Source organism: Ctenocephalides felis, unplaced genomic scaffold (genome assembly GCF_003426905.1).
Source record: "Ctenocephalides felis isolate EL2017-DRISC unplaced genomic scaffold, ASM342690v1 CF-g0.4_SCAFFOLD_01886, whole genome shotgun sequence".
Taxonomy (NCBI): Eukaryota; Metazoa; Arthropoda; class Insecta; order Siphonaptera; family Pulicidae; genus Ctenocephalides; species Ctenocephalides felis.
The window spans coordinates 159,187,321-159,204,108 of record NW_020538040.1 but is presented as its reverse complement, the minus strand read 5'-3'; the positions used below and the strand labels follow the sequence as shown (position 1 = coordinate 159,204,108).

Below are 16,788 nucleotides of genomic sequence, written 5' to 3'. Positions count from 1 at the left end.
AATTTAGTACTTGTCCGTGGTCGTGTCCGCACGGGTTTGCCGCCTATAAAGCATGCTTCATTGATTCTGCCGTCGTTATTCTAAGGACTTCAACAAGAGTAGAAGATTTTTACATTGGGAAATCAACAATGGGAAAATAATTTATAAAAAATGCATTTTATATTAAGAATATTTTTTTGAATTTTATTTTGATTTTTTTTTTGAACAGCGATTTTCATCAAGTTGCATGTCGTATGACCTAATATTATTGTCCTTAGGTGTCATTTTTTTACTTTTACCATTTTACTGTCTTCTTAAATAAATAAATTGTAAAAAAAAATCGGCGTCATTTTACCGTTCGTGATTCACACGTGCGCCTACTCATGCAATTGTGTTCCTCTCGCGCTGCATGTGTGAGTCGCTGCTCTGCTGCTTACGCGGCTGTCTTATAATTATTTTATGAGATGCATTTAATTTTTATGTGTATTTTGTAATCCGAAGATGCATACCTGTATGCAAGCCGAGTCGTATTCTGGATCAGGTATTTATCCCGAGCAAGCTGGTCAATAACCCGAAGCGACATGTTGTCTTCTTCTAGTATCGATATCACTGATCTTTGCGTTATGTAATGAATGGATTTGAATAGATCTGAGGAAATTTTTAATATTATTTGTAATACTCAGCAGCATTGCAGAAAATAACATAAAACAGGAGAACGAGCTACTCCTATTATGGATGAATCCGGTTCTAAAGTGTACATTTTTGTCTCTTGTTGTGTGTTGATCATTTTATAGACTGATTTCCATAATAGGAGCACAAATCGCAAAGCTTCTGGTAGCTTTCTAGAAATTTGATGGGAAAATTATATAGCATGGAACTTAATCCGTATTGACAATGATATTATCAGACATCGATTTCTAAATACTTCGTCATAAATCGATATTAGTTATAAAATGGTTCTTAGTTCTTCCATTTGAATAAATAGTTGACTACAATTCAGTAACAATTCAATACTAATAGTAATAAAAAATCCTATCATTATTTTAAAAACAAATCACTCTTTTCCAACTATTAGTTTCACAATAATATTAGGAGTATTTTATTAGCTTTTTAGTAAAATTTAAATACTTTTTATACAAAACCTTACGTTTTTATACAAAAAAATGGCTATGCACATACTAAAAGTTGTAGGGTTATAGGTTAGTATAGGGCGGTTCTCAAATGTCTAATTTGACTGTTAGCAATTATATTGTGCAAACCAAACGAATTATATCTCAACAAAAACACATGTCAAACAAACAACTATCTGACTATGTTCAGTAAAAGTAGCTAATTCGTCATTGAAGAAATGTGTTTTACTTGCTGTTTTTTTTTAAATTTGTCACCTGTTTTTTACCCCATGTGCGGGGTAAATTGTGACGGCCAGGGGGGCAAACAGTTTCAATATTTTATTTTAATTTTAAAACGGATTTTACGAAGGAATTGTTCCCTTATTCAACCAATGCAAAATATAAATGTTATAGGTACGTTTTTTACAGAGATAACACTGCATATAACCTTGATCTGGTATTTTGTCAGAAATATTTATCGGCAGAGTTGGAATAACTATTTATTTAATTAATCTCTTGTAAAATTGCTCTCTTTAACTTGATTTATTTACTATTATTTATTGCTTTTACTTTTGCCAAGGTCAAAATTCAGTTGGTTCAAATTCTTTTTACACCACCCACGTGAAAGCTTTTATAGAGGTTACATAAAAAAGATTTTCTTTTATTTCATTTATTCTGTTCATCTTCTTTAATGGCAATCATATTTATTTAAATTATATTGATAGCTAAAACAGCATTAACGCAATTGTTTTAATATAATAGAAATTAATTAAATTAATATTTCTCAGAATAGTCATGCATTCTAGAGATGAAGGTTTTAAAATGTGTTAATTGAATATGAAATAAGTATACCAAATGTAGCATTGAAAATCGATGCATTATAAATAATATTACAATATTAGCTAATTTTTAAAAATACACTTCATAATTATATGCAACTATTAATTTTTATTTGTTTTATGATATGATGTATAGTTTTCATTAAACAAGTAATGTTTAAAGAAAACTTTAAGTTCTTTGACCAGTTTTCCAATCCTGATCGCTGTGTACCGAGCACATTTGATTGCATATTAATATAATTATTGTAAATAATGGCATATTAATGTTTCTTGCATGTTTAAAGTTAACTAAAACCTGTTGCTTGCATCTAATGCATTAATAGTTCGATGGTCGAAGCGATCTTCAACTAACTATCCGCAGATACAACATGCCGATGCTCGGCTCATCTTGACAAGTCTTATCTTTCTGATTGCAAATGATAGAAATATAAATTGACATGTGATATAGGAATATCGATATCATTGTTGCATGATTGCAATATCTTTGAAACGAGTTTAAACATATTGATTTTATCATCAAAAGCTGTTTTATTAACATAAATCTCGCTTTCTGAAGCGGCGGCGCCAGCTTCCAGTCGCGCTCGTTTATATTATTTTGATTTATAGGGTGTCAAAAAGGAATTATAATTTACTTTAATGTCGTAACATTACTACACAACAGGGTGTAATGTAATCCTCATATATAATAGACTACAATATAATAACTGATTCCATAACACTCTCATTTCATATCCATTCTCAATATGTGAAATAATATAATTAAATTATTTATTTTGAAATTTAGTATGCCCCAAAAGATATAAACCTCTATTTATATTATTATATTATTTCATAATCAAAAAAGCTTGATTTGTACCAAAAGAACTTATAAAACAACATGTGAAACTTCTAAAATTACTTTTTCCCATATTTTTTCTTGAAATTTGATCGAGGGTGTGGCTGGTGCCTGAAAAGTTTTTGTGATCAAGTGCCCTTTTGCATTTTTCTACGGAAATTAACAAAATTCCAAGAGTCGCTCAGTTGTTGTCTCTGTAACAGTGTCGAACTTTTTTTCTCTTATTTTATTTATAATCATTTTCAAATAATATGAGAGCAATATTTATATGATTTTTTTGGATTTACTGTTATAAATTGCTACATTTTTTTATTAAATTTCTATTAAACAATCAGAATAATGTAAGTATTCTATGAGCTACAGATAAACTAAATAAATAAATAAAGAAAAAACTAAATAATAATAATAATAGTAATAATAACAAATAAATAGAAATAATAATAATAATATAAATAATAATCATAAAAAACAATAGTCACATAAAAAATAATAATAAATATAATAATAGACTAGAAAAGTGTTCCATTGACCAGTTAACTAATTAGTTAGTTATATAAATTAACATAAATCATATGGAAATTTTTTCTTCAGACTTCTCATATTAGGGATATCGAGTAGTGCTGAAACTATGTGGTTTAGGTGTGTTTCTAGTTCTAAATGATGGTGAAGGCTATTGCTACTAATTGCTAGATTTAATTTAACTTTATTGACTTTATTTTACAAGGTGTTTATTCAGTATTTGTTTTGAACTTCTATATACGTATGAAATAAGTTATTCAAAATCTTGCATACAAGTGGAAGCGTGAGCTTGACATGTGACATATCTTTTTACTTTTGGATATCACATTTCGTTCACTGGTTGCATTTGATTTATATTTAGAATGTCATTACTCTGCAGCTTCACATGTTTGCACAAAAAGTTGAAAATAAATCTAAAGCATCTACGTAGAACGTAGTAAATGAAAGTAATATTATGACCTTATAAAAATATGATATGACTAAATGAGATGATATCTTACATGATTAATGATATTTTGCATAAAGGAGGGGATATTGGGTACGGTTGTGGCAGGGTACGGTAGTGACAATCATCATAAGAGTTATTTTTATTTATATATTTATTTATTCATAAGCAAGCCGTAATCAATAATAATAGATATTATTTCAGGCTCTTGTCAAACTTATTCATAGTTAATATTAAAAGGATAGTAATTTTATAATAATCATAGTAGCTGCACGAATTTCGCTTCTGAAAAAAAAGAGCTGAAAAAAAGCATTCGAACATTAAATACAATGTTCATCATCAAGTTCATCCATATTAAAGTCTATTTGACCACCAGTCAAGCTCAAAATTCTTGCACAAGGTTGAAAGTTATACTCATTTAAAACCGTAAAAAATTTAAATTAATAAAATAGCAATAAAAAAAATGAAAAAAAATAATGGTTGTACAGGCGATCAAATGGTCAGACTACATAGATACAGGATAAGGATTATGCAAGAAAATAGTTATTGAATTCAAATTGAGAAAATTCAGTAATGTCATAAAAAGCTATGTCTTTAAAAAGTTTAACTAGGGAAGCATGAAATTTTTTGCTGTCTAAGTTTCGGATATTGAGTGGAAGTTTATTCATGAAGTTTATGCTGAATACCTAGACCGTCGATCGTATTGAAAGAGCTGGCTAATTTATATGTACGCGCCTTAATAGGTTTGTGTCTAGTGTTGTAATTTGAGGACGAAGCCATATCAAAAAGTTTCGAATTGTTTTTGATGAAAGTTAATGTTACCAGCAGAAAAATGCATGGGATGGGACAGTTAGAATATTGTATTTTTTAAATATGGGTCTAAAAAATTATTCGAATAGTTTTTTTCTGAAGCTTAAATATTTTAATTAGTTCGGATGAAAAACCCCAGAATTGAATGCCGTATGAAACGTGAGAATAAAAGTTGCTATAATAAACTGAAAGTAAGCAATTTAAACCAAGCTTGGGTTTTAGGGTGCGCAACATGAAACATGTTCTAGATAAAGTTGGTGATAGAGAGATAGAGATATGATCAGAACACTTTAAATTATTATTAATATGGATACCAAGAAACTTTTATACTTGCGAAAAATTATGTGTTGAATTATTGATGGTTAAAGAAGTAATATTATTGGATAAACGATTTTTTGTACAAAAAGATATGATTTGGGTCTTATCATTATTGAGAACTAGATTATTTTCACAAAACCATTTCGTTATTTCTGACATAACCACGCTTAATTTATGTTGTAATTCATTAAGAGATTTGGCCTTGATGATAACGCTGGTATCATCCGCAAAAAGAATAAAATCACAAAGATTTGTACAATGAGGTAAATCATTAATATATATGAGAAATAAGAGAGGCCCTAAAATTGATCCTTGGGTCAACTATTGATGGGTTCGAATGTGAGTCCAGTTTGCGTTTGTATTTTTCCTTGAATTCTTTGAACGTTAATTGCACCGTTTTCATGTTGAGGTCGCTGTAAATGATTTCATTTGTTACGTACCACGAAGAATTGTACGAAATTTTTTTGACTGAGTTCTCTGCATTATAGCTATATTTGATTTGTAAGCACATCCCCAGAGCTCAATTTCGTAGGTCCAGATTGGTTTATTGATTGATTTCTATAGCAGCAACTTATTTTCAACAGAGAGCTTAGACTTTTTATGCAGTAGCCAATCAAATTCTTTCATTTTGATCATTATTTGCTGCTTTTTTATTTTTATGTGCCTTTTTATTATATGATTTGGTTTTATGACTAATCCATCGTATTTAAAATCAGTATTATGTGTCCATGTAGAAAAATTTCAAATTACTATTTAATTTACTTTTCTCCTAGCTAACTGGTAAATTTACAAAAGTGACACGGACGTACCCAGTCTCCCCTGCATAATATTATATTTAATGTTTATTAATTTATTTTAAAATTTATATAAAAGAGCTTTCAATTCATTAATATTATATTAATATATCTTAATTTTCTTTTCAGAGCTATGTCCTCAAAGCGCAAATCACCGCCGACGAAACTCGAAGGCGGCGGAGTCGCTTGCGAACAACAGCAAACAAATCATCACCAAAACCACAACCATAGCCAGCATCAAACATTGCAGCTGCAGCACCAGCATCAACAGGATCAGCAACATCACCAACACCAGCACCAACAGCATCAGCATCATTCAGTAAACTGTGAATCGAGTGCGTCCGGGAACGGTCCGTCGTCCGGCAACGGCCCGGTGTCCGACGGCGACCCGGGTAGCGACCGGGATGCGGGTGAACGCAGTCCTACGCCGCCGCGACTGAGCGGCCCGACAGCCCCTGATAGCTGCCCTAGCACGCCCAGCGAGGGCACGACGCCAACACCTGCCACGACACCAAACACGACGCCGACGCCGATCGCCAACAACGTCGATTCCGATTCAGAGGGACCGTGCAAAAAGCAGCGGCTCGAGGACACGCTCGCGCGACAGAGCGCCCTCTTGGGCTTGCACGTGAGTTACATTTTTACATTATTGATAATACAGGTCCATGAAATAAAAAAAAGTTGTCTGTATTGAACGGGTGACATAGGTTTTCCAATGTATTTTTTAGCGCTGGATATGGACCTAATGTCAAAACTAGTGGGGCGCATGGCATCGTGCCTTAAGGCAAATTGCTGGAACTTTCCGTACCAAAATTATTATTATTTTAAAAAGATTAAAATTTTTGAAAAAAATTTCTTAGAAAAAATTAGATTTTTGAGAAACTATAAATTTGACAAAAAATTACTTTTTTTAGGTGGTATGCCAAAATATTCAGAAACCTCTGAAACGTAAAGATATATAAAAAATTTCATTTTCGATTTTTTGCGATTACTATAACTTGCCCTACGTAAACTGCTAACTGCACACACCTGATACAGATAACTTTTTTTCATTTTATTGATCTGCGTTACTAATAGATTCGAAATCAAAATTGTTGAACTTGGTTCGAACTTGGACCTACAGATATCTAAGCTATCAAAGATCTTTTTGCTATTTACTAAAAAAGAAGCACGTTGTACAACGGTGTAGCGTAGAAGGTAAACATTTTGCCAGATGATGATCATATCAATCCCGGATGTCATTTTTAATATAACTCTATTCAGATAATTTAATCTTTAGGATCGATCAAAATAACATAGGGCGGGACACTAAGGTCCAATTGGACTTTCAGTGATTATACTGTCTAAACTAAGTTAACTACTTGACAGCAGATAACATGTATCAAACAAACATCTAACTATATAAAGTAAAATTCACAATTAACTTCTAATTATAGAAATATTCGTTTTACTATTTTTCTATAATTTGTCATCTGTTTCTTTTTGCTGCTTGAACGGGGTAAGAGGAGACAGTCAGGGGAAAACAGATCCAACGTCTTTTTTTTAATTTGAAAGGATTTCACGAAAGATTAGATACTTAATTTAACAATGTGAAATTCAAGTTTTATGGTAATCTTAAAGATTTCATTGTATACATAAATCTTGTATTAATTTAATTTATCTCTTGTGAAATTGTAATTTTTAACTTAATTTAATTTTTAACTTCCCGTAGGGTAAGTTATAGTAATCGCAAAAAAATCGAAAATGAAAATTTTTATATATCTTTACGTTTCAGAGGTTTCTGAACATTTTGGCATACCTTAGAAAAAATGGATGTATGTGTGTGTGTGTGTGTGTATGTGTGTGTGTGTGTGTGTGTATGTATGTATGTGTGTGTATGTATGTGCGGATACAAATTTTCGTCGACGATTTCGGGAACACGGATCAACCGATTTGAATAATTCAAAAAATATTCGATCCGTATTGATAAGGAGACGTGCTGATTAGTTTTTGGTAAAGGCAGGTCAAGCCGTTCCGAAGATACGGGGCAAAAAGTTCCGAAAACGGTAACTCAGTTTTTAAGAGAACGGAGCGTCCGATTTGCATATTTCAAAAAACATTTTATTTGTATTGACAAGATGAAGAATCGATACAACTTTCATGAAGGTAGGTCCAGCGGTTTCGGAGATATAGAGAAAAAAGTAAAAAAATGAGCCATTTGGCGGTCAAAAATGATCATTAGACATATGCACATCAAATTATCAGATATTTTATAGAGATTTTAACAATAAGTATACATTTTGTTAACATTCCTATGGGTTCCGTACCAATGCTTATGCGTTAGACAGCGACGCGGCGCTTACGCGCTTTATATTTTGTCCCTATGTAGTTAAAGCAGTGCGATTGCTTTGAAAAAAAAGTTCAGATCTTCCACAATATGTCAAAATAAAGAAAAAAATTTTTTTTTTCAAAGAAAAAATTTTTTTAAAAAAAAAAATTTTTTTTTAAAAATTTTTTTTTTCAAAAAAAAACTAATTTTTTGTCCAATTTATAGTTTCTCAAAAATCTGATTTTTTCAAAGTAATTTTTTTTCAAAAATGTTAATCGTTTAAAAAAAAAATAATAATTTTTGGTACGGGAAGTTCCAGCAATTTGCCTTAAGGCACGATGCCCTAATTGCCTCAAGACAGAATTCCACTTACAGCTAGTTTATTTACTATTTCTTATTGTTTACAGCTTGTACGCCAATGTAAAAGTTGATCTTTTTTGCCCGACCTTCATGTGAGCCTTTATAGAGATTATATAAAAAGCTGTTGAAAATAACCATGCGCTTAATTAAATAAAATATACAGAAAAATTATATTCAGATATCATAAAATAAATACAAGAGCTTAAAACCACAAAAACTACCAACGAAATAAAATACTTTTGTTATGAATATTGATACATTTCTTATTATCTCTTGATAGCGACGTCTTAAGATTTAAAGTGATGGCTGTTTACTCATTTTTTGCCTTGTACTTTAAAATAGTATATCATTAGAAAATGTTATACTTATAGTATCACTTGTAGTAAAAGTGTTATACCTTGCTTGTTTGTGAGATAATGATTGTGGTCTTTTTTACCCCCGGACCTTTAATACCTGCTCTTTTCTATTTTTTGTAAAATACTAACAACCTTTTAGCAGTCTGGCTTTTTCCTATGTGACACTTACGCTGATTGCATACCTCACTCTCTATTACTTTTATATAAAATGCTGCAAGAAATGTTAACCCGTAAAATAAATTAAAATTTCCATTTAAATTCTTAGCATTTTAAAATAATTGAAATTATTGATACATCCTTTTAACCAGATCTGCTATATCTATGCCACACATAAATTTTATTGCTACTTAATTTTCTTCTTTACTTGTTTTACGATCTTGCGGATTAAGAGTATCTTAATCAGTACAACTTAGATGGAAATTTTTCTTTAGAATAATTGAATTAATTATCAAGCAATGCCATTTATTAACGGAGTTTTCTTACAGCAGCAGATTCCTTCATGTACGTAATGTAAAAATTTTTTAGCGTTAATGGAATAAGACATAAAATATTATCTGGCGGCATACAATACTATACAAAATGACTTTAAGGAACATACTTGTAAAGTTGTTTTGGTTCGGAAACTTTACTGAACGAGTTTGTATTGTAATCAATTCTTTTGCATCAGGATTCTATCAAAATTATAATTTTTGGCACTTTTTACCTCGTATATTGGACATGTCTTTGCTTAAAACTAATCAGCACGTCTCTCTATCAGTAGCAATCGAAAGTTTATTGAATCATTCAAATCGGTTGATCCGTGCTTTCGAAATCGTGGACGAAAAACTGTATCTTATAATACACACATATATACTACATACATACAACATACATACACAAACATATAAATACATTCATTTTTACGGTAAATGCTACGGTAAGTGCCAAAATGTTCAGCAGACCCTGAAATGTGAAGATTATAAAAAAAATATTTTTGATATTTTTGGATTACTATAACTTACCCCGCGGGAAGTGCTAAAGAAATTTTTTAGTAAAAAAGGAAATAGATTTTGATTATGGAATAAGCAATTTCTCTAATGGATTAATTATCAACATGAAGATTTATTGGTATATAAAGTAGAATTACCCTAGTTATCATTAGATGATTGCTAGAGTTATTAAATATATAAATTCACGCAAAATAAAATTTCTTATAATTTATAATACAAATACTGTTATGTTCAGATGTACCGAGTAAAGCAATTAACAGCCGTAATTAAAGAAAGTCTTCGGTACTATAATATTTATATCTCAAGAATGTGTCTGTTTGATCGCCTTTTTACTACTAGAAATGCTTTTACCAGTAGAATGTTACATCAGCAAAGTTAATACCTTCAATTAATTAGCATTTGAGAATAATTATGTATATATTTATATACATTTATCTTCTGTTAATTATATGCTTCAATGATAAGTTGTATGCACTACACAACACGTGTAATTACTCGAGCTCATATCGGAAAAACGAAGACGAATAGTCGTTGAATTTTTAACTTTGTACATAATTTCTGACCGGGAAGATCATTAACAGCAAGCAACCTGCTGTTCAATGCATAGTGTTTCTTAATTCTGTTTTTTAGTCAATTAAAATTTGTATAGCGCCGTATACATCACTTACTTATATGTTAATTTATAGACCGGTCCGGACAGAAGCCCGAGCTTCATTAAATGATTTACTAACTGCTATCAGAAATATTCTCACAGTTTGCGAATTCTTTTACAAAAATTTTCTCATACACACATTGGGAACATTTTGGTATTGACATAAAATAATCGTTTAAATGTCGTAAATATCTGATTTAAATAACAAATTGTCTTTTATATATTCGACGACATTTACCTTTTTTTTAATTAATATGGAAACAAATTAATAACTGGAATATTCATTTTGATATAATGTGATAAAATATTGTTTTATTAATTCTATTAAATTAATTGGCATTTATAGTCACACGTTGACAATATATAACTCGTTTATTTTTATATCAATTAAAATTTAAACCTTCAATCATTTTATTTATTCCGGAATCATGCGACTAATTGCTTTCAAAGCTTTTGAAATTGCTGTTAAAATCTAAGTTGAAAAATAATTGCCTACATATATTTTTTTATTGTTGAAGCCTATGTATTTACTCTGTTTACTAATTAAATTCTAAATGTACAAATGTAATAAATCAAAATTAATAGGTAAAAGGATTGTTATCTATATATATTGTGAAGTTAATAGCTATTTTCTAACAAATATCAAGACATGCATTTTTACAATATTGTTGGATGTAATTAGCACTGGGTAATTTTTATCATTAGGTACTCATAGTAATTTTTATCCTCATATTATATTTTTAACTTACCGTAGAGTAAGTTATAGTAATGAGCCGAAAATTAAGAATGAAAATTTTTGCATATCTTCACGTTTCAGAAGTTTCTGAACATATTTTGGCATGCCTCAGAAAAAATGGATGTCGTGTGTTTTGTGTGTCCGCAATTTTTCGTCCACGTTTTCGGGCGCGCGGAACAACCAATTTAAATGGTTCAAAAAACATTCGATTCCTATTGATAGGGAGATGTGCTGATTTGTTTTTGGCAAAGGCAGGTCCAGCAGTTACGGAGATAAAGAGCAAAGTATGCAGAAAATAGAAATCGAGCTTTTGAGAGAACGGAGCATCCGATTTGAATGATCTAAAAAACATTCCATTAGTAATGATTGGGAGAAGTGTTTATTAGTTTTTGGCAAAAGCAGGCCCAGCCATTTCGAAGATACGGAGTTAAATGTGCAAAAAATGGCAGTTTTTGAGAGAACTAAGCGGTAGATTTAAATGATTCAAAGAACTTTCTGCTTGTCTTAACAAAATAATTGATTTTGGAAAAAAAAATTATATCGAAAATAATTCAGATTTAATTTTTAATTCTGACTAAAGCTCTAATATACTTTAAACAAATAATTTCAACTTTGCAATTCAGTTTATATAATTCTTATAAATATTAGACAATGTTACAATATTTATAATATTCTATTTGAAAACATTCAGTATTTCCCGAACATTTTGTTACGGTACGGGAAGTTCCAGCAATTTGCCTTAAGGCACGATACCATACACCCCACTAGTTAGTGTTATTTTAGCAACAAAATAAGTGAAATTTTAGATTTGTTACTCGCTAGCATTTTATTATTAATTAAAATGCGTCAACCTGACAACGGGGCGTCCATTATTCACGTGATCGATTTTTTGGGGATTTTTGGACCCCCCTTCCCCTTGGTAACACGTCGTGATATTCAGAATTAGGCCCCCATCTCCCCCACCAAACATTACGTGTATTTTTAGTTACGTAAAATTTTTCGAGTTTATGAAAAAATAGTAAGGTTTTTTATTTTTTTTGTTGAAAATTTACGTCAAAAATAAATACACGTGATATCTACTAGACTCCTTCCTCCCCCACTATTTATAACTAAAGAAACTGAATAACTAATTTTTAAAATTTATATTATGTGCTTACAAATGCAATAATTGTGTTTCATTTTCCTTTCAGATTCCTGCTCAGTATCTGTACAATAATAACATTAGTGGTCTTGGAGTAGTCGGCGCTGGTCTTCTGACGCCGCAACGACGGCCATCCAGCGAATGTTCGAGTCCGCCTAGCGTCTCAGACGGAGGCATTTACAAACCCTTGCCCGCCATAAATAATAATATAGCAACACTGCCAGATCATAATAGCAGTCCGCCGTTGTTGCATAATCAACAACAGCAGCATCACAATCAACAGCAACTTAATCAGCAGCAAGCGCAACAACTCAGTCAACACGGCGCGTTGTTGCTCAACAATCAACAACAGACGGGACGACGGACGATGGACGACGTCTTGAGGCGGCTCACGAGCAAAATGCGAGGAAGTTCACTTAGGGATGGAAGGCGGGCGCAGGCACCTACACCGCCACTTCAAGTGTAAGTGATAGATTATTTATTTTTTTAATATTGTGCTGAAAACAATTGTTTTGGTATGCTTACTTACTTTTACGTTACCCAAAAAACGATGCAATTTATTTTGAATTTATGAACCAATTCTTGGATAAAATGGGTATGTTCTGGTAACGCCATGTCACGAGTTTATTTTTATATGGGTTGGTAGTAACTGTCAAAAAGCTATGTACCTAACTTCACGTATATGTTATCAAAAAGACATCCAAAAGTTGCACTTACGATCAAATTGTTATTGGACGTTCGTACGTTTTGTAGGTTAGGTTTAATAAACAGGGTAAAACTCCTGATCGCACAGCAAATACATAGCTCTTTGGGGGCGTCCATTAATCACGTGATCGATTTTTTAAGGATTTTTGGTACCTTTCCTCTCTCTTTTTGGTACGTGGTGATATTCCAAATTAACTCCCTTCCTCCACCATCACGTGTATTTTAGTTACGAGAAAAAATTGTAAAATTTTTGATTTTTTTGAAAATGTTGAGATTTTTTTAAACAAATTCAGGTAAAAAATAAGTACACGTGATATCTTACTATACTCCTCCCTTCCCTATGTGATATTTTCTTATTTTTTGCCTGACCCCCCTGGACGCTTCCTTTGATAGCTTTTTACTACCAACTGCCACTAACATAGACCCTTAGCATAGCATTACCATGATTTACCTATTTCACCTGAGAATTGTACCCTCAAAGTTGATATCCCAAATATTTCGAACAAAAACTTCACGATAGTGTTCAGGAGTGATAATATGCATAGACCTGACACTACGACTCCAACAGTTTATATTCATTAAAAGTTAATAGAATTCTGCAACACTAAGCTTCGTACATATAATCACAATCCTGTATCTCATGGTTCAACTTACCAGAATAAATGTCTAGAAACTTGGAAGAGGAAGTGATAATTGGATTGCAGGATTGAAACATCTAAGTTTACACTCATATTTATCTGATTTGGCAATATAAACATTGCGATCAAACAACGAATTAACTTATTTCAATTAGGTGCCAAATATGTGTTCAAAGACTTCTTAGATATACGTGTATACAAATTTATTTTCTAAGTTTCGTAAATTTTTACGAATGCGTCTAACGCATCAAAATCGGTGTTTATATAATCTGATTGTATCTTGAATTCTATGATTGTGCTGCGGCGTCCGTTTTTCGATGACTTGTAAACATATCATTAGAATATATTTAGTGATGTGTGGGTTGTTAAGCACCAGTTGAGTTACAGATTATCTTAACACTTTTGATGTAAAAATGAGTATTTTACATAATTGTGGAATCTACTACAACGCCAGCGGTGAATGAATATTTTCTGCTCATTTAGTAATACAATTTCATGTCCTAGAAACTTATATATGTTTTTATGTGATGAACTTTTTTTTCTATCGTTGATGTTTTGAGTAATATAAGTTTTTGTCTCATTCCACTTCTTTAATCAGTTTTGTCTAAAGAAGTATAATTTATAAACTTTTTTTCCATGTTTTTGCACGGATCAGATATATAACGACAACCTCACTTCGCTCTTTGTTGTTGTAAAAGCAAATAAACCTGAAGTGAAAGAAAAAAGTAGAATCCAGCATCGGCATCGGTACCGACGATCAGTCATCGGTCATCCAGTAGTCATTTTTTGAGTAGAGATCATATATTATGACAGGCCATGTCGGTCAAGTCCATGAAATGCTAAGGTTGCGTTAGCTCAGCAGAAATCAATTATACACAACCAGTTAATACAGTTCTATGATAATTAATAATCGTCTAACTGGTCAGTAATTAACTGAGAAATACGCACCGAGGACCAATAATAACTCATGTGCTCTGCTTTTATTGCTTTAAGCGTGTATGAAACATAATTGGCGCTAGCCATTTTTATGAAAATATAGGTATATTTTTATTTTTACTACCTCTTTTTGTTTTACTTACTTACTTACTTAAATCGATTTTTGCATATTAAAAAGCGAAATGAGTTTTTGCAGTTGATTTCACTTAGGTGCGTTTTAATTTAAAATTTATGCAGTTTCGACAAGGATGATGTTGTGCTATTGTTTTCGAAATGTTGTATACCCACTATTATTATGAATTTCAATCAATGAATTACTATTTTTTACTAAATATTTAACTAAATTTTCTGATCTATTCTTCTACTCTATTATGTCTCTTTTTTAAAACTTAATTATTGTTTATAATTAGGGGGAAGTCCCTTAACGCCGGACAGCACCTAATACCGGACACTCTATTTAACACGTATTATTTAAGCGAGTATAAATCTTTTCATATCAAAATACACGTGAAAGGGGGTGAGGGGCACACAGGTGCAGGATCACCCGCCAAGACTCACCTGTGACGCACACGGCCACGGCGGGAGCAACCCTTTGCTGTTTTAGGCGCAAAATCACGGCGTCACCTAAATATCAATGGAAGAAATTCTAGTGTATTTATGCATTTATATTTGAGTGGCATTCAATGATAAAAGTAGTACTTGATTGTTATCCGTAAAATGGTAGAGAATATTATTAGATATTTTAAACAATTTTAGTAGGTACCACCAAATGAACGAACATGTCTGTCTCTTAGCACCGGACACTAAGTCGTCCATTTGCGCCGGACAATAAACATATTGATATTCCTTGCGAAAGTTGACTTTTATTTATTTTAATTATTTAGTTTTGTTCTGTATGAGTGCTAACGGTCATTACATACCCGTTTCTCGTATTTCCTAGTCAAAGAATGAAAATCTTATGATGATTGCTCCAGCCGAGAGCATCGGTATGGCCCAGCCAAAAAGGGTGGATGAATAGTTATTTTTTTTTGCAATATCTAAAAATATTCGTCAAACACACATGTGCAGACATTCCAGAGTACGGACATGGCTACATATGTGATCAATGTAGGTTATTTTGAAATGTCCGGTACTAGGTGCCACTGTTTAAAATCATATTTTTATACCAAAGTTTGATTGATAGTATTAATATAATAAAATGCTCATGTAATTATTTCACTCTCTAAAAGGGCTAAAACTATATAACTATTTCCTCGGCTCTCCGACTATTGCTTACACTTCAATCCATTAATAAAATGATGATGTTTTGTTATCTTCGAATTACACAACCGAGGTTATCGCGAGTCCTGAAATAAGTCCATCGTATCAAGAACATACAAACTTGCCAGAACAATAATAATAATAATAGAACATACATATCTTCTTTATCTGAGCGGCGTATTGATATGAAACGGATGCTCTATCAGATATTCGCGAGACGTCCTTGCTTATGAAATGTGGTAATATCGATCGTAATTATTGTCTGTCGAAGTTTTATAACAATCCTTTTGTTTATCTAACAATTTGCAATTAAAATTATCGCCGATCGACATAGTTCAGTAATCCATATATATAATTGATGGGCTCTGTTATCTATATGGATTTGTTCTTTGTTAAATTACACAATGGACGTATGAATGGTATTGTTGATCTAATTCAGTAACAGAAGCTTTTGATAATGATAATTTTGATTAACTAATTTTTTTATATTTTATTCGAGCAGCAATTAGAACTTGAGGATTTTTTAACTTCCCGTAGGGTAAGTTATTGTAGTCGTCTAAAAATCCAAATTGAAAATTTTTGCATATCCTCACATTTTGAAGGTTTCTGAACATTTTGGCATACCTTAAAAATGGATGTGTGTGGATGTATGTTCAACCGATTTGAATGGTTCAAAAAACATTCGATTCCTATTGATAGGGAGATGTGCTGATTAGTTTTTGGCAAAAGTCGGTCCATCCGTTTTAGAGTAACGGAGCATAGAGTGCAGAAAATAGAAATCAAGTTTTTGGGAGAACGGAGCATCCGATTTGAATGATCCATGGAACATTCAATGCGTAATGATGTGGGGAAGTTGTGTGTGTTTTTGGCAAAGACAGGTCCATTTCTGAGATACTGAGCTAAATGAGCAAAAATGGCAGTTTTTCAGAGAAATAAGCATCCGAATTGAATTATTCAAAAAAGAATCTGCTTGTGTTGACGAAACGATTGTTTTTGGGGAAAAATATTTCTTTTTTTTTATTTCTAAAAAAATTGGTAGGTACGGGAAGTTCCAGCAAT

General features: G+C 31.8%; 2 protein-coding genes across 2 annotated transcripts in view; one reads left to right on the top strand and one right to left on the bottom strand.

The window, feature by feature from the left end:
* Positions 1-562, bottom strand: part of LOC113376138 (G-box-binding factor-like) — a 104,401-nt gene extending 103,839 nt beyond the window's left edge. Inside the window, exon 1 of the mRNA XM_026616061.1 lies at positions 489-562. Coding sequence (XP_026471846.1) covers positions 489-562 — 74 coding nt within the window. The remainder of the gene's footprint in view (positions 1-488) is intronic.
* The window catches only part of LOC113376137 (G-box-binding factor-like), a 242,375-nt gene that overhangs the window by 185,628 nt on the left and 39,959 nt on the right, over positions 1-16,788 (top strand). The window contains exons 2-3 of the mRNA XM_026616060.1: positions 5,778-6,276; positions 12,240-12,652. Coding sequence (XP_026471845.1) covers positions 5,782-6,276; positions 12,240-12,652 — 908 coding nt within the window. The 5' untranslated portion in view covers positions 5,778-5,781. The remainder of the gene's footprint in view (positions 1-5,777; positions 6,277-12,239; positions 12,653-16,788) is intronic.